The 14,846-nt window shown below is 36.8% G+C and overlaps 1 protein-coding gene across 16 annotated transcripts in view; it reads left to right on the top strand.

Annotated features, from left to right (window-relative positions):
* The window catches only part of NAALADL2 (N-acetylated alpha-linked acidic dipeptidase like 2), a 672,041-nt gene that overhangs the window by 487,845 nt on the left and 169,350 nt on the right, over positions 1-14,846 (top strand). For 14 of the 16 annotated variants that reach the window (XM_065674551.1, XM_065674552.1, XM_065674548.1 and 11 more), the window contains one exon: positions 333-1,892. The exons of the other annotated variants lie outside the window; for them this stretch is intronic. In XM_065674551.1, coding sequence (XP_065530623.1) covers positions 333-531 — 199 coding nt within the window. In that variant the 3' untranslated portion in view covers positions 532-1,892. Of the gene's footprint in view, positions 1-332; positions 1,893-14,846 lie in introns of those variants that run through there. 16 annotated transcript variants of the gene reach the window in all.

Raw genomic sequence — 14,846 nt, 5'->3', positions numbered from 1 at the left:
AGTGGAATCCAGCTGAAACATGAAATACTTCATGAGGGGTATGGTAGGTCTGGGCTCATGATTTTGAATAAAATGTGGAATGCTCAAAGAGAAATGTGAGATGGTGAGATTTCTTTTGACAGATTTAGTGAATGTTTCAATGTACATACATCTAGATCAATGTTTACAAGGCTGTAATAAATATGCAATTGTCTTTCAGTTTGCTGTGGGGTCAGCTTTACTGTGCTTAATACGTGTCTGTGAAGTGTGGCTGATACTTGCAGGTTTTTTTGATGGTTTCTGATGAATTGTTTTGAGTAAAAGGTTTACCATTCTCCATTGTTCTCTTTTAGAAATATTCTTTACAGACTAGATGAAAGGACAAGCCAGTTTTCAGTACTGCTAGAGGCACTGGAGCACTGCAAACTGCATCAGTCAAATGAGACCATTCAAGCAGCTTTGTCAGAGGTGCTGAACAGCATCAATTCAGCTCAGGTTTACTTCAAAGCAGGACTTGATGTGTTTGAGACTACCTTAGCTGGAAAGAAATGAGAGAATTCTCTGCATTCTAAGACAATTGTTTACAGCTTGCTAAACAAAAGTTCAGCTTGGACCAGAATTTCTCTGAGGATGAAACCTTTCTCAGCTTTTCTTTCAGTTGGCGCTTAAAGGTACCACAGTGTGTGTTTTTATAAATAAAAAACAGTCTTTTGTACTGTTCATGGTATATCTCAAATGTCTGTTTCTGAATGTATAAAACAGTGAGGAGAAATAACACTTAAGATACAATTTTTGAAGGTCATCTGCTGTATTTTTATATGTAAAACCTATTTTTATGAATAACAGCTCAATCTTGCAAAGTACTGAGCACATCCTGCAATATGCTGAAGATGTGGTTCTGCGACACCCCAGATGTATACCCAGGTGAGATTTCTATGCCTACTTGTGTTTCTTAACTTCCTTAACACACTCATCTTCTTCCTTACTCCTTTCAGAGTAAGTAGTTGAAGTCTGTGGCATTTGCTTGGGTATCCAGTGCTGGGGTTAGTCAGGAAATGTACAGAACACCCTTAACAGTGTAATCCAACATCTTTACTCCTGTGGAACAATAAATACCTCAATTCTGAGAGTACAGATAAACTTTCATTATCTGATTTCTATATGAAAAAGAGTTGTTTTCCCTAGTAATTCTTCAAGAGAATTTTGTTTATAATTTCAAATTATTGAAAGGTTTGAATCAGTAATTACAAAAATACTTTGTATCTTTATGTTAAATAAAAGAACTACCTAGTCTTACAAAGCTACAGGCCTTATAAGCTTATACATTACTGAAAAAAGCCTACTTCAAGGTCTCCCTACATTACCAGAGAGCGGTAAATGAAAACAAGACCTCAAACTTCTGGGAACATTTTTGGTATTCCACCACTTGGCCACACCACCCACTATTCCAGGCTGGATCATTCTGTAAGTAGTGCCGGGCATATAGGATCTGGACTGTTGTCAAAAAAGCACAGGGAAATCATATATCCATTCCCTACTGTAGAAACAGGAATTCACCTCTGAAGGCACAATCAGATGAAGCGTATTGCAGAGCTAAAACTCAAATCTGTTTTGCATTGGTGGAAGCCCTGTACAAAGTCTGTAATCACACCATTACCTTCTTGGCCTGAAGTAATCTCTGAAGGAAAGGATCAGGAGGTTCAGTGTCCTCACCTGTAAGGAGATAATAGACACAATTGAGAATTGCAGGTCTAAATAATATAAACAGTTGAAAATGTTAAGCCCTATTGGGTTTAGAGTTTTACAGTCTCAGATGATTCTGGGTTTAGTGCTTAAAAAATTTATTTTATATAGGTACTTAGAATTGAAATATAATTTATTTGATGGAAACATTAAATGTATTGTTGCTCAGTTTGCCATGGAAACATTACAGAAACATTTCAAGTTGCAATAAAAATAGAAAAAGTATCTGTATTAATGTAAAAAATAAAATGGCTTTCCAGAAAATTTCAATTTGGTGTAAGACTGTAAAGTGCATGTTGACATAGCAAGAAACGAAAGTTGTTTACAGATCTGTGTTTCTGTTTCCAGGAATCCTTGGCAAATGGGTCTCTATTAGCAATGACCCATGACTAGATACATCTAGCTATGATATTGCTATATTTCTTGCAAGTTATTATCATAACATGGGCAAAAGTGTCCCAGGTCTGACCAGAGGCTGGACTGTCCAGTTGAATGGCTACAATTGAGGTGGGAATACATTCAACATCAGTCAGCGTACCTGCATGAGCTTAGACATGATTATCTCCTATCTTTGCTTGGCAGCTGATAAGCAAGTTTATATGATTATTCTTTTGTTAATGCTGATACAAATTCTGTTTACTGCAGAGAGAATTTTACCTTTTTTTCTGCTACTATGTTTTCCATCCCCCTGATACCATTAGTTTTTAGTATTGGAATATTTAAATGGGTGGAATAGCCACATTGGAGATATATGTTTAATTTGAGATAGTATTGGGGGATGTACTGTGCACACTATATTTGACTTGTGTTTTCTAATATGGGCCACTTTTCTAACAGTTTGTTTAGTAACATATTTTCTTTAGAGTGCTGACTTGCTATAAAGCCAACATCTCCAACATCTGTGGTCTTAAATGATACAGTCAGATGCCATTAAGAGGCCAAAAACAGAAATCAACATTTCCTTTAACTCTGCCAGGTTAATTTAATAACTGCTTCCTCTGTCTTGTATGTATGTTCCACCAAAATCACCTCTGATGTAACAACAGCGTACTCACGCAAAATCTGTGAAATCTGCTAGGAAGAGTATCCCCCATGTATTGATTTCTTAACCACGTCATTCCTCACTAAAGCCTTTTTTTTTCTTCCGTTTCCTCACTAGTGTCCTTCTAGAACCACTTTTAAAATAGCAGACTTAAAAGTACTTCACCACAAAAAGCACAGCACTATAAATGCCTGTCTATTCTAGACATAATCGTGTATTCTTGTTGGTGAGATGAATCAGATAAGTTGTTGAGGGACTTAAATCCGTTGATTTCAGTGCCATCTCACACTTCTAGATCTCTAGCCTTTTATTTGAAATGTTCAGATCTTAAATATAAGTGAATATTCAGTGATCATATTTGTACCATTATAGCTTCAGAAAAGGCACTTCTGAGCCATGTCCTTCCATTTATTTTTAAATCTTACCTATTGGACTCAAAGAATGTATAGTAAGTTAAGGTCCTAAGTGCCTGGTGTGTTTCTAACAGAACTGTTCTCCAGCCAGCTGTGGTACATCGGCTGAAGGAAGAGGTTAGTAAATTGTAGTAGCTTACCCAGATTGAATTCATTCCTCTATTACACTGAAATAAATGGTGTCCTTAAAGGCAGAAGTATGTTTGTTACCTTTTCAAAACATCAACTGCCAGAGACAGAGTAACGAATGCATCGATTGTGAAGTAATCTAGAGTCATGCTCACGGTGACCAGAAAATCCCTGCAGTTTGCAATATTTGTATGCTTAGACAGTTGATAATAAAGAGCTAATGAGATTTTATTAGTGCATATTTTAAAGAGTCCATAAAGAAGCTAAAGTACAATCAACTCGGATGAATAATAAGTACATGGGAGCTGGGTTTTGAGTACTGACCTTAAAAAAGGCAGTGAATTGCTTCTATCATCCAAGAAAAATGGTATCTGGCAAATACACAAACACACAAATATGCACTGCTTTATATCTTCAAAATGTACAAACACTAATTTGCTTGCTGTGATATGATTCGGCTAAGTAAACATAGACATCAATAATAACTACATGAAAAAAACAGCAAACACTTTACACTGCTTCACTTAACTTTCAGGGAAGTATTTCAGTCTGCAGGTTTAAAGGAAGTCATTGGAGCTGACCTCACTTCCTTCAGCAGTAGGCAGGGAACAGTTAGATCTCTTGGGTATCACAGAAGTGAACTCTGGAGGTCATCCAGTCCAACCTCTCTGCTCAAGCACGGTCACCTTGTCCTGTTACGGTCACACAGTTGCCCAGGAGAGACTATGTTCAGATTACTTTTGATTATCTTTCAAGGATGGAGATTCCACAGCCTCTCTCTGGGCAACCTGTGCCAGTGCTTTGTCATCCCCACAGAGGAAAAGTTATTTCCTTCTTCGGTAGTGTCCTGGGTTTTTCCAAATATCTTCCAGTATTTCTTAGTTGTTAAATTATTGTAATTGATCTAATTGCAAACATTCAAAGGATAACCATTGCTTAATTCAATGAAAACTCTTGGCCAAGGTCTCCAGGATTTCACAGTTAGTATTGTTGGAAATTTCGCATAAGATTTGTCCTGAAAGTCATAGGTTTTATTTTTAAATTGTAGATACTAATGCCTTTATCTTTTGAGGTCTTTTAATATGGCCCCTTGTTCCCAGTAACAGGATTTCTATAATGCATTGAAAGAGTGATCAAGAATAAAAGATGGATTAGAAATTGTGGGGAAGAAAAATGTCCATTAGCATACATGTAGCTATGTATTATTTTAACCAAACTTCGAGAGATCAATGCAATTCTATGGCTTGTGTTATGCAGAAAGTCAGGCAAGATAATTTTATGGATCATTTTGGTTTTGAAATCTACTATAGATTATAAACATAGTTATGTCTGGGCCTATATCTTCAAGGGAGCAGTTAAGGGATTCCTCAAAAGCCTTGTGTTAGAAGCTGTTATCTGGGTTACTCCGAAATGCATACATTTGACGTAGATTATGGTTGCTATCAGGAAACAAGAATAGTGTGAAATATGCTCTTTCCCTTTACTCCTCTATAACATTTCAGCAGTATTCTGCCAGTCATGGAAAGGTGAGTGATGGGAAACAAATCTCATCTTAAGATGCCTGGGACCTGAATTTTGTAAACAGTTAGTCTTATACAGTACTAAAATGTTCAAAACATAGTCAGGTGTCTTCTGTTGGAGCTCTGAGTCTAGAAAACTTGGGACTCCAGTATGGGAAGTAAATGTCTCAAAAATACACAATTAATTACTGTCTTCCAAAGATTATATTAATGGTAAAAAATATTTTATCCCTGCCTTCCAATGCAGGGATAGGATTTTATCACCCCACATAGTTTTGGTAGCTTTAACCATCAGAGTGTCTTTTCTCACTTTGCCACCATCTTCTGCTACCCCCTGCATGCAACTTCTCTCACAATTTCGTGTGATATGATGACTTTCCCCATTTCTCATCACCTTTCTCGTGGTCATTCCTACTAGTTTTCTGTCTTCATTCTGGTTTCTTATCAGTACTTAATCATCACACTAACTTGCCAACTACCACTTCTTAATTTCCCCTTTAATTCCCCCTCTTTTCTTCCTCTAATCTCAGTCATGTTTTTTGTTCCCCATCTGTTTCTTAACTGACCTCTCATAAATTTAGATTCATATTCCTATTACAGCTGACCATAATAAAGAGCTGAAAGTGACACAAAAGTCCTGCTCAGATCCAAATGCATAAAAACCAAGGAGGCTTTAACTGTTAAATTTAAAGTAGTGTCTTCTGAGTATGTGCAGACAGCAGTTTTACAATTATAATTTGAGAAAGTTGGGGCTGTTCAGCCTGGAGAAGAGAAGGCTGCATGGAGACCTCATAGCAGCCTTCCAGTAACTGAAGGGGGCCTATAGGGATGCTGGGGATGGACTATTCATTAGGGACTGTAGTGCAGGACAAGGGGTGATGAGTTAAAACTTAAACAGGGGAAGTTTAGATTGGATACAAGGAAGAAATTATTTCCTGTTAGGGTGATGAGGCACTTGAATGGGTTGCCCAGGGAAGTTGTGAATGCTCCGTCCCCGGCAGTGTTCAAGGCCAGGTTGGATGAAGCCTTGTGTGGGATGGTTTAGTGTGAGGTGTCCCTGCCCCTGGCAGGGGGGTTGGAACGAGATGATCTTAAGGTCCTTTCCAACCCTAACTATTCTATGATTCTATGATTCTGTGATTGAATGGAAGCAGATTTTCTTGAGGCCTGCAACGTATTTTTTCCTATCTTTCTCACTAATGTGTGGACCAAAAAATTCCCTCAAAAATATCAGTGTAGGTTGGTGATAATTTGAACAGTTTTGAAATAAATTTTTCTAAGTTGGATGAGTAAGAAATGATAGACAAACTTTATTGGAGTTGCTACTACCTGCGTACAAAATAATATAAGCAGTATATAAGCATGTAGTTTTTTATGGCCTTGTGCACACCATCCAATACCTTTCATTACATGATGGCTACATGCAAATGTTGCTTGTGTAAACATACTGTATTGCAGTGGTTTAAATGATTACGGATGATAAGGGCAAAAACCATATGCACAATCCTGTACTTAAACGTGCAGGCTTGATCCTAGGAAGTGCGTAAGAATAATGAATTGAGGCATATCTAAATTAGACTCTATGTTTATTAAAACTATGGTGCTATCAAGCCTTTTTTTTTTTTTTTCCCTAATTTTAATCCCATTGCGGCTGGTTATTTCTGTAATTGCTCATACACATCATAACTGGAGAATATGTACTCCCGCAGGTTTAGATTTACTGAAAGATTATGTTTCCCCTCAAGCTTACTGACTTGGTCTGCTTTTTTTAGAAGGGTTGACTTTACCATGACTGCTCATCAGGGTACTATTCCACATGAGTGAGGTCAGCAGAATTTGGCCACTGTTTATGGAATTTCCCAAAACATTTGTTAACCGAATATTGTTTATTTGTGTTTAGTCTCTTTAATCTCTCAACATAGATTATTATAAACAAGAGTATATTTTTCAAAAAAGTGGACAGGAATCTCTTGGTCAGTGTTAAGTAAACCCACAGGGTAGCATATAAATGTGTATGTACAAGTGATGTATTATAATCTAGTATTAATTTAATAGTTATTATAAATGTTGCACACATTAATGCACACATTCTCTTATGAGCTTCACATATTGGAAGTAATGCAAGGGCTTAATTTAAGAATCAGAATATAGGTGTGGAACAACTTCTTTTGCTGTGAAAATGTAGTATAGGCTTACTCATCTGCCTGCTCCATTTGGTTAAAAAAGTTTAGGGTTTTCCAACAGCCTTTGAAAGTCTTGCTCTTTATTTTTCTTTTAAATGTGTGCTATCTTAAGTGTTTATGGAAAGCTTATCATCTGTTATGACAATGTAACATCTTGTCTGATCATTCCTGGACTATTTGATAGGATTAAAAGTGGTATTACAAAGCATGGTCTTTGGAAGAAGCTCCTTTACTGACCAGTTAATGTATATGCCATTATATGTTTGAGTGGCTGCCTTTGCTATGCAGTGGTGTAGTATGCAATTACGCTGCTCGGAGGCACTAATTTAAGAGAATGATTTTTTTTTTTTAATAATACTGCAGAGACTTGCTCATTTTCCACCCTTTGAAGCTGTTCTCTCCTTAGCATACTGGTGATAAAACAATGTAATACCAAGTGCTCTTAGCACCTGGCACAAGCTCATACTACAGGCAACAAGTTAAGGGGGTGTCTGAGCTGTCAGTGTGTTTCCACAGGTTTTAATTAGCATCTCCTGTAGTCCTGCTCAACTTTTATGTAGCACAGTCATAATTCTGGTATGAATGACACGAAGGTGAGATGGATAGTTCTGACTGATGTGTTAGCTTGCTGCAGAAACTGCTGTTTCCTCCTATCCTTAAAAAGTTAAATACAGTACTTTGTAAGTGCTTCCCAAACTTTTGGTGTTCTTAGACTGTATACTGAGGATTCTGAAAACACACTGGACACTGGATTTTTTCATGCGGTCTCATTCGCAGTGCTCAACAGCTGAAATATCTTGTAGTCTGTGAGTCCACTAGAGGAGAAATCCGGAGATGCTTAATATTCGCTTAAGGTGAATACAAATTGTCTTTGGTTTCTACTTGTAGTTTATGCAAGTTAATACGTAACATGCTCTTATCACATATATTATGATTTGGTATTCTGAGACAAATGGAAATTAAATGTGATTCCATATCCAGAGGAAGTACAATGGATTCAGGGAACACTTCACATTCAAGTATCTTAACCATTTGCATACGGTGAGAAAAAGCACAAGTTAAAATACTTGGAATAGATACTTCTGGGGATTTTAGTGCAGATCTGGAAAATAATATTATTCTGCATAAGGCCAGATTTTAGCATTGCATTCATGCCTAACTGCGTGGTAATGTGTTGTGTGTCCTCATTGTACCTTTGAGGATTAGTGCTCAAGTGCTGTTATCAGCAATCACGTTAGTCTCCATATGAACTACTATTTTTATGTCATGTAACACCTTACAGTTTACCTAATCAGATGTAATATGCAAGTATTTCTGCCTTTTATATGCAGAAGAGCTGTCAAGTTGTGTTATCTTTGTCAGGCTTTGACACAGAATGTGAGATGCCTGAATGATGACTCGTTCATTCCATGTACATCTAAATTTTTATGTAGTAAAATCAAGTTGCCAGAATTGATGGCTAGTCAATTCAGAATATTAAGTAACTCAGCTTTTTGACCATGCAGTAATACAAACTTGGTGCAGTGATTCCTGGAAACCAATAAATATCATATTATGTGGAAATGTGCAATGAAAGGTTGATTTTTATAACACATTATAGACTGTTGAGTCTGAATAAAATAGCATATTTGCAAAATTAGTTTACTTTGTATCAATTTGTACTTTTATGACATAGTGTAATAAAAAGGTAATATTGGCCATTAATGTAAGTAGATTCTACGTACTTTGATTAAGAAGCACATTTTACTTGTTTGTGCTATGAATATGATTTTTACAGTCCATGAGAGTATTTGTACAGAAGGCACTATGGACTGGAATTCAGTAATAGACATTTTCTGAAGGTGGTTGTGAATTGGACAATGTTTTTCCATAGTTACATTGTTGCTAGAAATTAAACTGGAATATGAAGATATGTATAATGTATGCTGCACTGAATGATTTGGAATTATATTCATTTGCTTTTTTTGTTGGTTTTACTGTCGTTTTTTAATTGGTTCTGCCAGTGAGCTGTAACATATGCCTCTCAAGCTGCTGATTAAGTAACCAGGATCCCAGGGCATTAAAACGTAATGGGAAGAATTAAAAAAGCAAGGAAGAAAGAAGAGAAAAAAAAAAAAAAAAAACCCACCACAACACATTAGACAGAACCTCAAAACCTGGGATGTGATAATTTATTGACAGGTAAATTTTGAATTATCCCCTTTTTTAGGTGCTAATACATAGAAAACCCAGATATTCAGATTATTGGTCTTCTAGGCAGGAAGAAATTGTCCCTCTATGTTTTTGAGAACCAAGAATTTGAAAAGTAGATAGAAACAAACTCAGAGTATTCAGGATGAGACTCTAAAAAAAAAAAAACCAAAAACCTATTGAACTGCTACCTGAGGAGAACAGTTCCAAAAATCTTGATGGTATGTAATATTCATATTATATGAAATTCATATGATCAGATCTGTCTTTCAGAGGTCATGAAATTATACAGTATATGTTACTTCATGAAAACATGAATTACATCTTTTTGCTTATAGTATATGAGAACTTGGAGGCTTTTCTATACTTACAAAGCACTTGAGAGGTGTAACAACAGAGTTTCATTGTAAATGAATGTATTTCCATTTTGTGTAGTTTTTTTTTTTTCCTTGGAGACTGATTTTCTGTTCACCATATTAAAAGGAAAAATAAAAGGGATACCTTGTTAATATTTTTAATCATGGCTAAATTATTAACCTAGTCTGATACATTGTTCTATAGAAAGTGCAGCTCTGACTAGAATATCTCATGTAATGTTAAAGACTAATTTGTGAAAGGAACGTATTTCTTCAGAATATGTGTCCTTTAAGCCATGTAAACTTGTGCCATAAAAATAAAAGCCAACTGTATATCAACAACTTTATACATGTATCTGATTTGCAGTGCCTGCTGATAGATCTCTGGAAGTCAATATATCTGAAAAATGTCACTGAAATTCAATGTTCTTTTCCTGGGTATCAAAATCTTCTGTGGCTCTGCTCAGGAGGTTGGACCATTACCTTCTTTCGCTGAGTATCTAGCTGAGAAAATTGGGGAGTGGGGGAAATGTATATTTAACATATAAGCATTCCAAGCAGTCAGACTTGGTATAGACCAGATTTGTCCAAGAGAATGGGAATATAACCAGTCCTCTCCACTGGTTTTCTTAACCTTGGGATTGCTGTGGCATTTCTTGCACCTATATTTTTCATCAAGTAGTCGCATATGTCACATGTGAGAGTGGAGTGTAAGGATCATGTAATTATGAAGGCATTTGCTTTTTATATGAAGTGCAGTTATGGTAACCATGCAACTGCCATAGTCAAGTGTTTATATACTAGGCTGATGAGCAGTAGAGAGTAGAAACAGGTGCTGGCCAGTGGTAGCTGCCTGAGGGGGCCAACAGTGAAATTTCCAAGGGTGCCAGGAGAGGGCATTGGGAAAGGCAGGTGCTAGTGAGGTGATTCCTTTGCACTGAGTACCGGAAAGCACACAGTGAAGAGCTTGCTCTTGCCCAAAGAATTCTTGATGCCTGTTTAACCAGCTCTGAATCTGTTCTGAATGTACTGCAGACCAATAGGAGCAGTTCAGTCCCAGACTGATTTGGAAGTGTTCAAAACCAAGTTGAATGGAGCTTTGAGCAAACTGGTCTAGTGGAGGGTGTCTCTGACCATGACAAGAGGGTTGGAACAAAATTATCTTTAAGATCCCTTCCAACCCAAACACATCCTGTGATTCTGTCATTTTGGAAAGGGCAGGGTGTCAAAAAGCTAAGATCTTTAAGGCTAGGAACAGTAGCAAATTCTGTCATTGAAAGAGAAACTCATGGCTTTGTGAGTTAGTTTCTATATTCCATCAGAAGAGAATATGAAAGTGATGAACAGAGTAGTGATGTGAGCTGAACTGATTTTGAGATAATTAGTAACAGCAGCTGGATCACAATTTTCTAACAGGCAAGCTCTAGAATGGGTGATCTTAAGACCGGATAAGTTAAGCTGGGACTAAATATCTGAGCGTAAAAAGTCTTAGAGGCTTTGTTGAGACAAATGCACAAAGGCACCAAAGCATTCTTTTAGTACAGTGACCTTGAAGAGTCCATTGACCTTATTTCTAATAAATTTCAATCTCTTTCTGCTTATAGTCCTCCTCTCAACTGCAGAGGCTCTGGGCTGTAACTCAAGTATTGTAAACCAAGATTGCTCCTTTGAGGCTGTCAGCTTGCATCAAGTGAAGATCTGATCTGCTGTTTCTAGCCCAGTCTCAAACGGAAGCATTTTGTGACATTGCTTGACCGTCTCATTTCAAGGCAAAGGTTAAGGTTTCTAGCCAATGACTCCAATTCATCTTTGGTATACGTGAACTGAGGTCAGTGCTGTGCCAGAGATTAATAATCCTGTTGGGTTAAGGGTTAAGGGTTTTTCTGTGCAAAAGAGAACACATAATGGAAATAATACCATTCCAATTTTTATTTCCTTTTAACATGTGTTATTGGTTTAATAGCAAGTATCGTACTCAGAATTGGACCTCTCCCTTAAACAAAGTTCAACCTGTCATCCCTTAAGTATAAGCTTTTATATCATTTAATGCAGTTTCATACAGTATCCTTTATCCCTGAGCTATGATTAGAGAGGAAGGTGATAACTGCAGTGCCCTATCAGAAGTGTGTCACTGTATTCTACAGGAAGAAAGGAAAATAAAGGGCAGAGACGTACTATAAGAGCTGAAAATACAGAAATATAAAATGTAAAACAGTAGAAGCGTTCACATGTTGGTTATGCAATTTAGAATGGAAGTTAAAGAACTAGTATCTGAACCGAAACAAAATGGGTAGATATTGTGTCAATATTGAAGAGACAAAATGGCTGAGAAATGCCATTGTTCTGATACTATAAATCTCTGGAGGTTGTTGTAGAACACACAGGGAAAACCTTAAGGATAAAAATTCATCTAAGTCCAAGTTACATGGGTATGTGTATGTTGTAATGTGAGAGAAGGTGTATTGCCATATGACTAGTCAGATGTTGATATGTCTAAAACCCATCAAAAAAGAACTGTTATGTTCTGAAATGGAATAAGGCATCCAGAGAAACAAGGGAGAAAAGATACTGCTATCTGCATCTACCACAAACTGGTTGATGTTTCTAACTTTATTTCTGTTTTTCCTCTGAATAATAAAAGAGTTCAGTGTAAGAATTCATAAAGATGGATTTGTCTGTAGCCTGGGTGACAGGCAGGTGTTTGTCAGCGTGGGACTATGTAAGAAAGATGGTCAAATTAGCTGAGTAAGTTTCCACATATGTCATGTGTCACTGCATTTCCTAAAGTGAAAGATCACTGAATTATCTAAAATGAAGATGCAGAACTATGATGGGAGACCCTGATTTGCAGGTGCTACTTATACAGTGAGCATGAAAAATTAGATCATATCCCCACACATGAAGTTCACATTTTCAGATTCTAGGAGGATGACCCTATAATGAACATTGACTGAGTTCACGTTCAGGACTGTGCCATTCATAAGGCACTTGTCACACTCCCCTAGCACAACATAATCAGGACCCTATGAGTGAGTAATAGCCTTGTGTTCATAGCAAGGCAATTTATTATCCTATATGTAAAATGACAACCTCATTATCATCCACTATTATAAAATAGCAGGGAAAGTAGCAGTTGAAATAAAAACACAGCTTTTTAAATAATTATTTTTACAGTATGAAAATCCAATACATAAATTTGCAGCATGTAACGTTTTTATTAATCTATGTAGAATTTAACTAGATGTTCCATGGCATACTTTGCTGATACTTCATCATTACTTTCAGCGAGAAAAATCTGTAGTGACTGGTAGCTTCATGGGTTTTTTTTCCAACCAGCTATGCACCACCTAACTGCAGTTTTAGATTGGTAGAATTCTGCCTCAGTTACTTTGCTGGCCATCCAAGGAATTCACTTAAGGCTATGCAGTTTGATGCAGCTTTGTAAACGAACTGCAGGTACTTAATTCTGTTCACAGTACAGTGCAAAATATTTGATAGATGATTGGTCTCTTCATGGTGTTTCTGTTATTTCCATGAGTCATTCACCATCCGTTTGCAATAAGCAACTATTCATTTAGCACCTGCTGGTAATACTGCTTTTTCAGGATAAGAGGATCTCTTTCTTCTCAGAATAGTTTTATTTACCCAACTTTTCTGTCACCTATTGATATTTCTGAGAAAGTAGCTTTTTCAGGCTACATTAATTTTATTCAGATTATATGTGTTCATGCTCATCATTTTATAAATCTAGAATAAATTCAAATGAATGATCAACCATGTTAGGTAACTCATTAAGTAGACATAAACCAGATTACATAGTAAGGTGCAATATGGTTGGTGGTTTGAATATCCTTCACAGTCTGAGAAGGTTGGCAGCATCAACTCTAACTGGGAGAATTAAGTTGTTGGGAGAGAGGAACCACAAACCACCAGATTTAGAGAAGGATGGGAACAGCAGGAAGTTGAAAGGGCTGATACTAATAGAACTGGGTGGTTTTTGGTTTTGAGAATAATTAAATCAGTTATTTTAATACATTTTCTGCGCCAATTGTCTTTCTGGAGATCATTCAGAGTTACGGCAAGGCCACAGCCAATACACTTCCAGGATATCTAATGTAGCCCACATGAGGAACTGCTTTCCAAGTTTGTTGTTAATTTACTCAAATCTCCGAAGAGAGGACATTGGTTACTGTGGCAATGTGATTCTGAGAAACATTTGCCACAGAAGGTGTTTGCATTCCAGTACTGTTAGAACTTAATAATATGACTGATACGTATGATGAAGGCTAAGACAGAAAGTTATACAGATCAGCAAATAATTTTATAATAAAAAAATCACTCCTGTAAATCTTACATAAAAATAAATTGCTGTGTTGTATGAGCATTCTCAGGGTCTCTGAGCTGGTCAGTGTCAGAATACTCTTATGACCTAAAGAGGTTTCCTATTTTCCTCTTTTATAGGTAGGTGAAGGGAGTTAGCAGAGAAAGGCAGGCATAGCTGCATACCAGCAGAGAAATTAACTGCTGGACTGTCCTTCTTAACCTTTGTCAAAGGGAGAGATTTTGCCAAGATAAATTTCTCTGGTCAGAGAACAGATTTTTATTTTTTTTTTTTTTTTTTTCCAAGAGGACCTACAAAGACTGAAGAATTCTCTCCCTGACCAATTGTATGACACTTTGGATAAATCTTTATATGCAATAATACTCAAGGACCTAAGTAATACATCATATTTGATCTGACCAGGCATAAATCATTTATTCATGATATATCATTCATAACTTGATTCATTGACTCATCTTTAGACAAGACAAGGTCAGTAGGAAAAAATGATTAAGCTTTTTGCCTGCAGGAGGAATAAGCTTAAACAGCAGATTCATCTTTGCATCTGACCTCCTGAAATTTGACAGAGAAGATTTTAAAAATAGAAGTAGACTTTAAAAGCCAACTTTTACTCCCAGTTACACTAGTTTAAAGCCACATTCACTCCACTGACTATAAAGTAAATGGGAAAAGCCTCTACAAGTTACTGGAATCACTCTGGAGTTTGTGCCATCGGGGAAGGATTTGACTCTGAAAGAGGGGACTTGCACATTTAAAGTTGAAAATAATGTGCCTGAATATTTTATTGAATCAAAAATGGCAAGTCAGACTCTGTACCCACTCATACCATTATAAATCTGGAAAGATGACCTCAAATTTCAGACTAGTCTGAGCCTTCTGGGAGGATGAACTAAACAGCCTCCTTGATTTACAGTTAACGTGTTTGCCTGCATTACTACCGGAATCTTAT

This window comes from Lathamus discolor, chromosome 3 (assembly GCF_037157495.1).
Source record: "Lathamus discolor isolate bLatDis1 chromosome 3, bLatDis1.hap1, whole genome shotgun sequence".
Classification (NCBI taxonomy): domain Eukaryota; kingdom Metazoa; phylum Chordata; class Aves; order Psittaciformes; family Psittacidae; genus Lathamus; species Lathamus discolor.
This window is presented reverse-complemented; position numbering and strand designations above follow the sequence as displayed.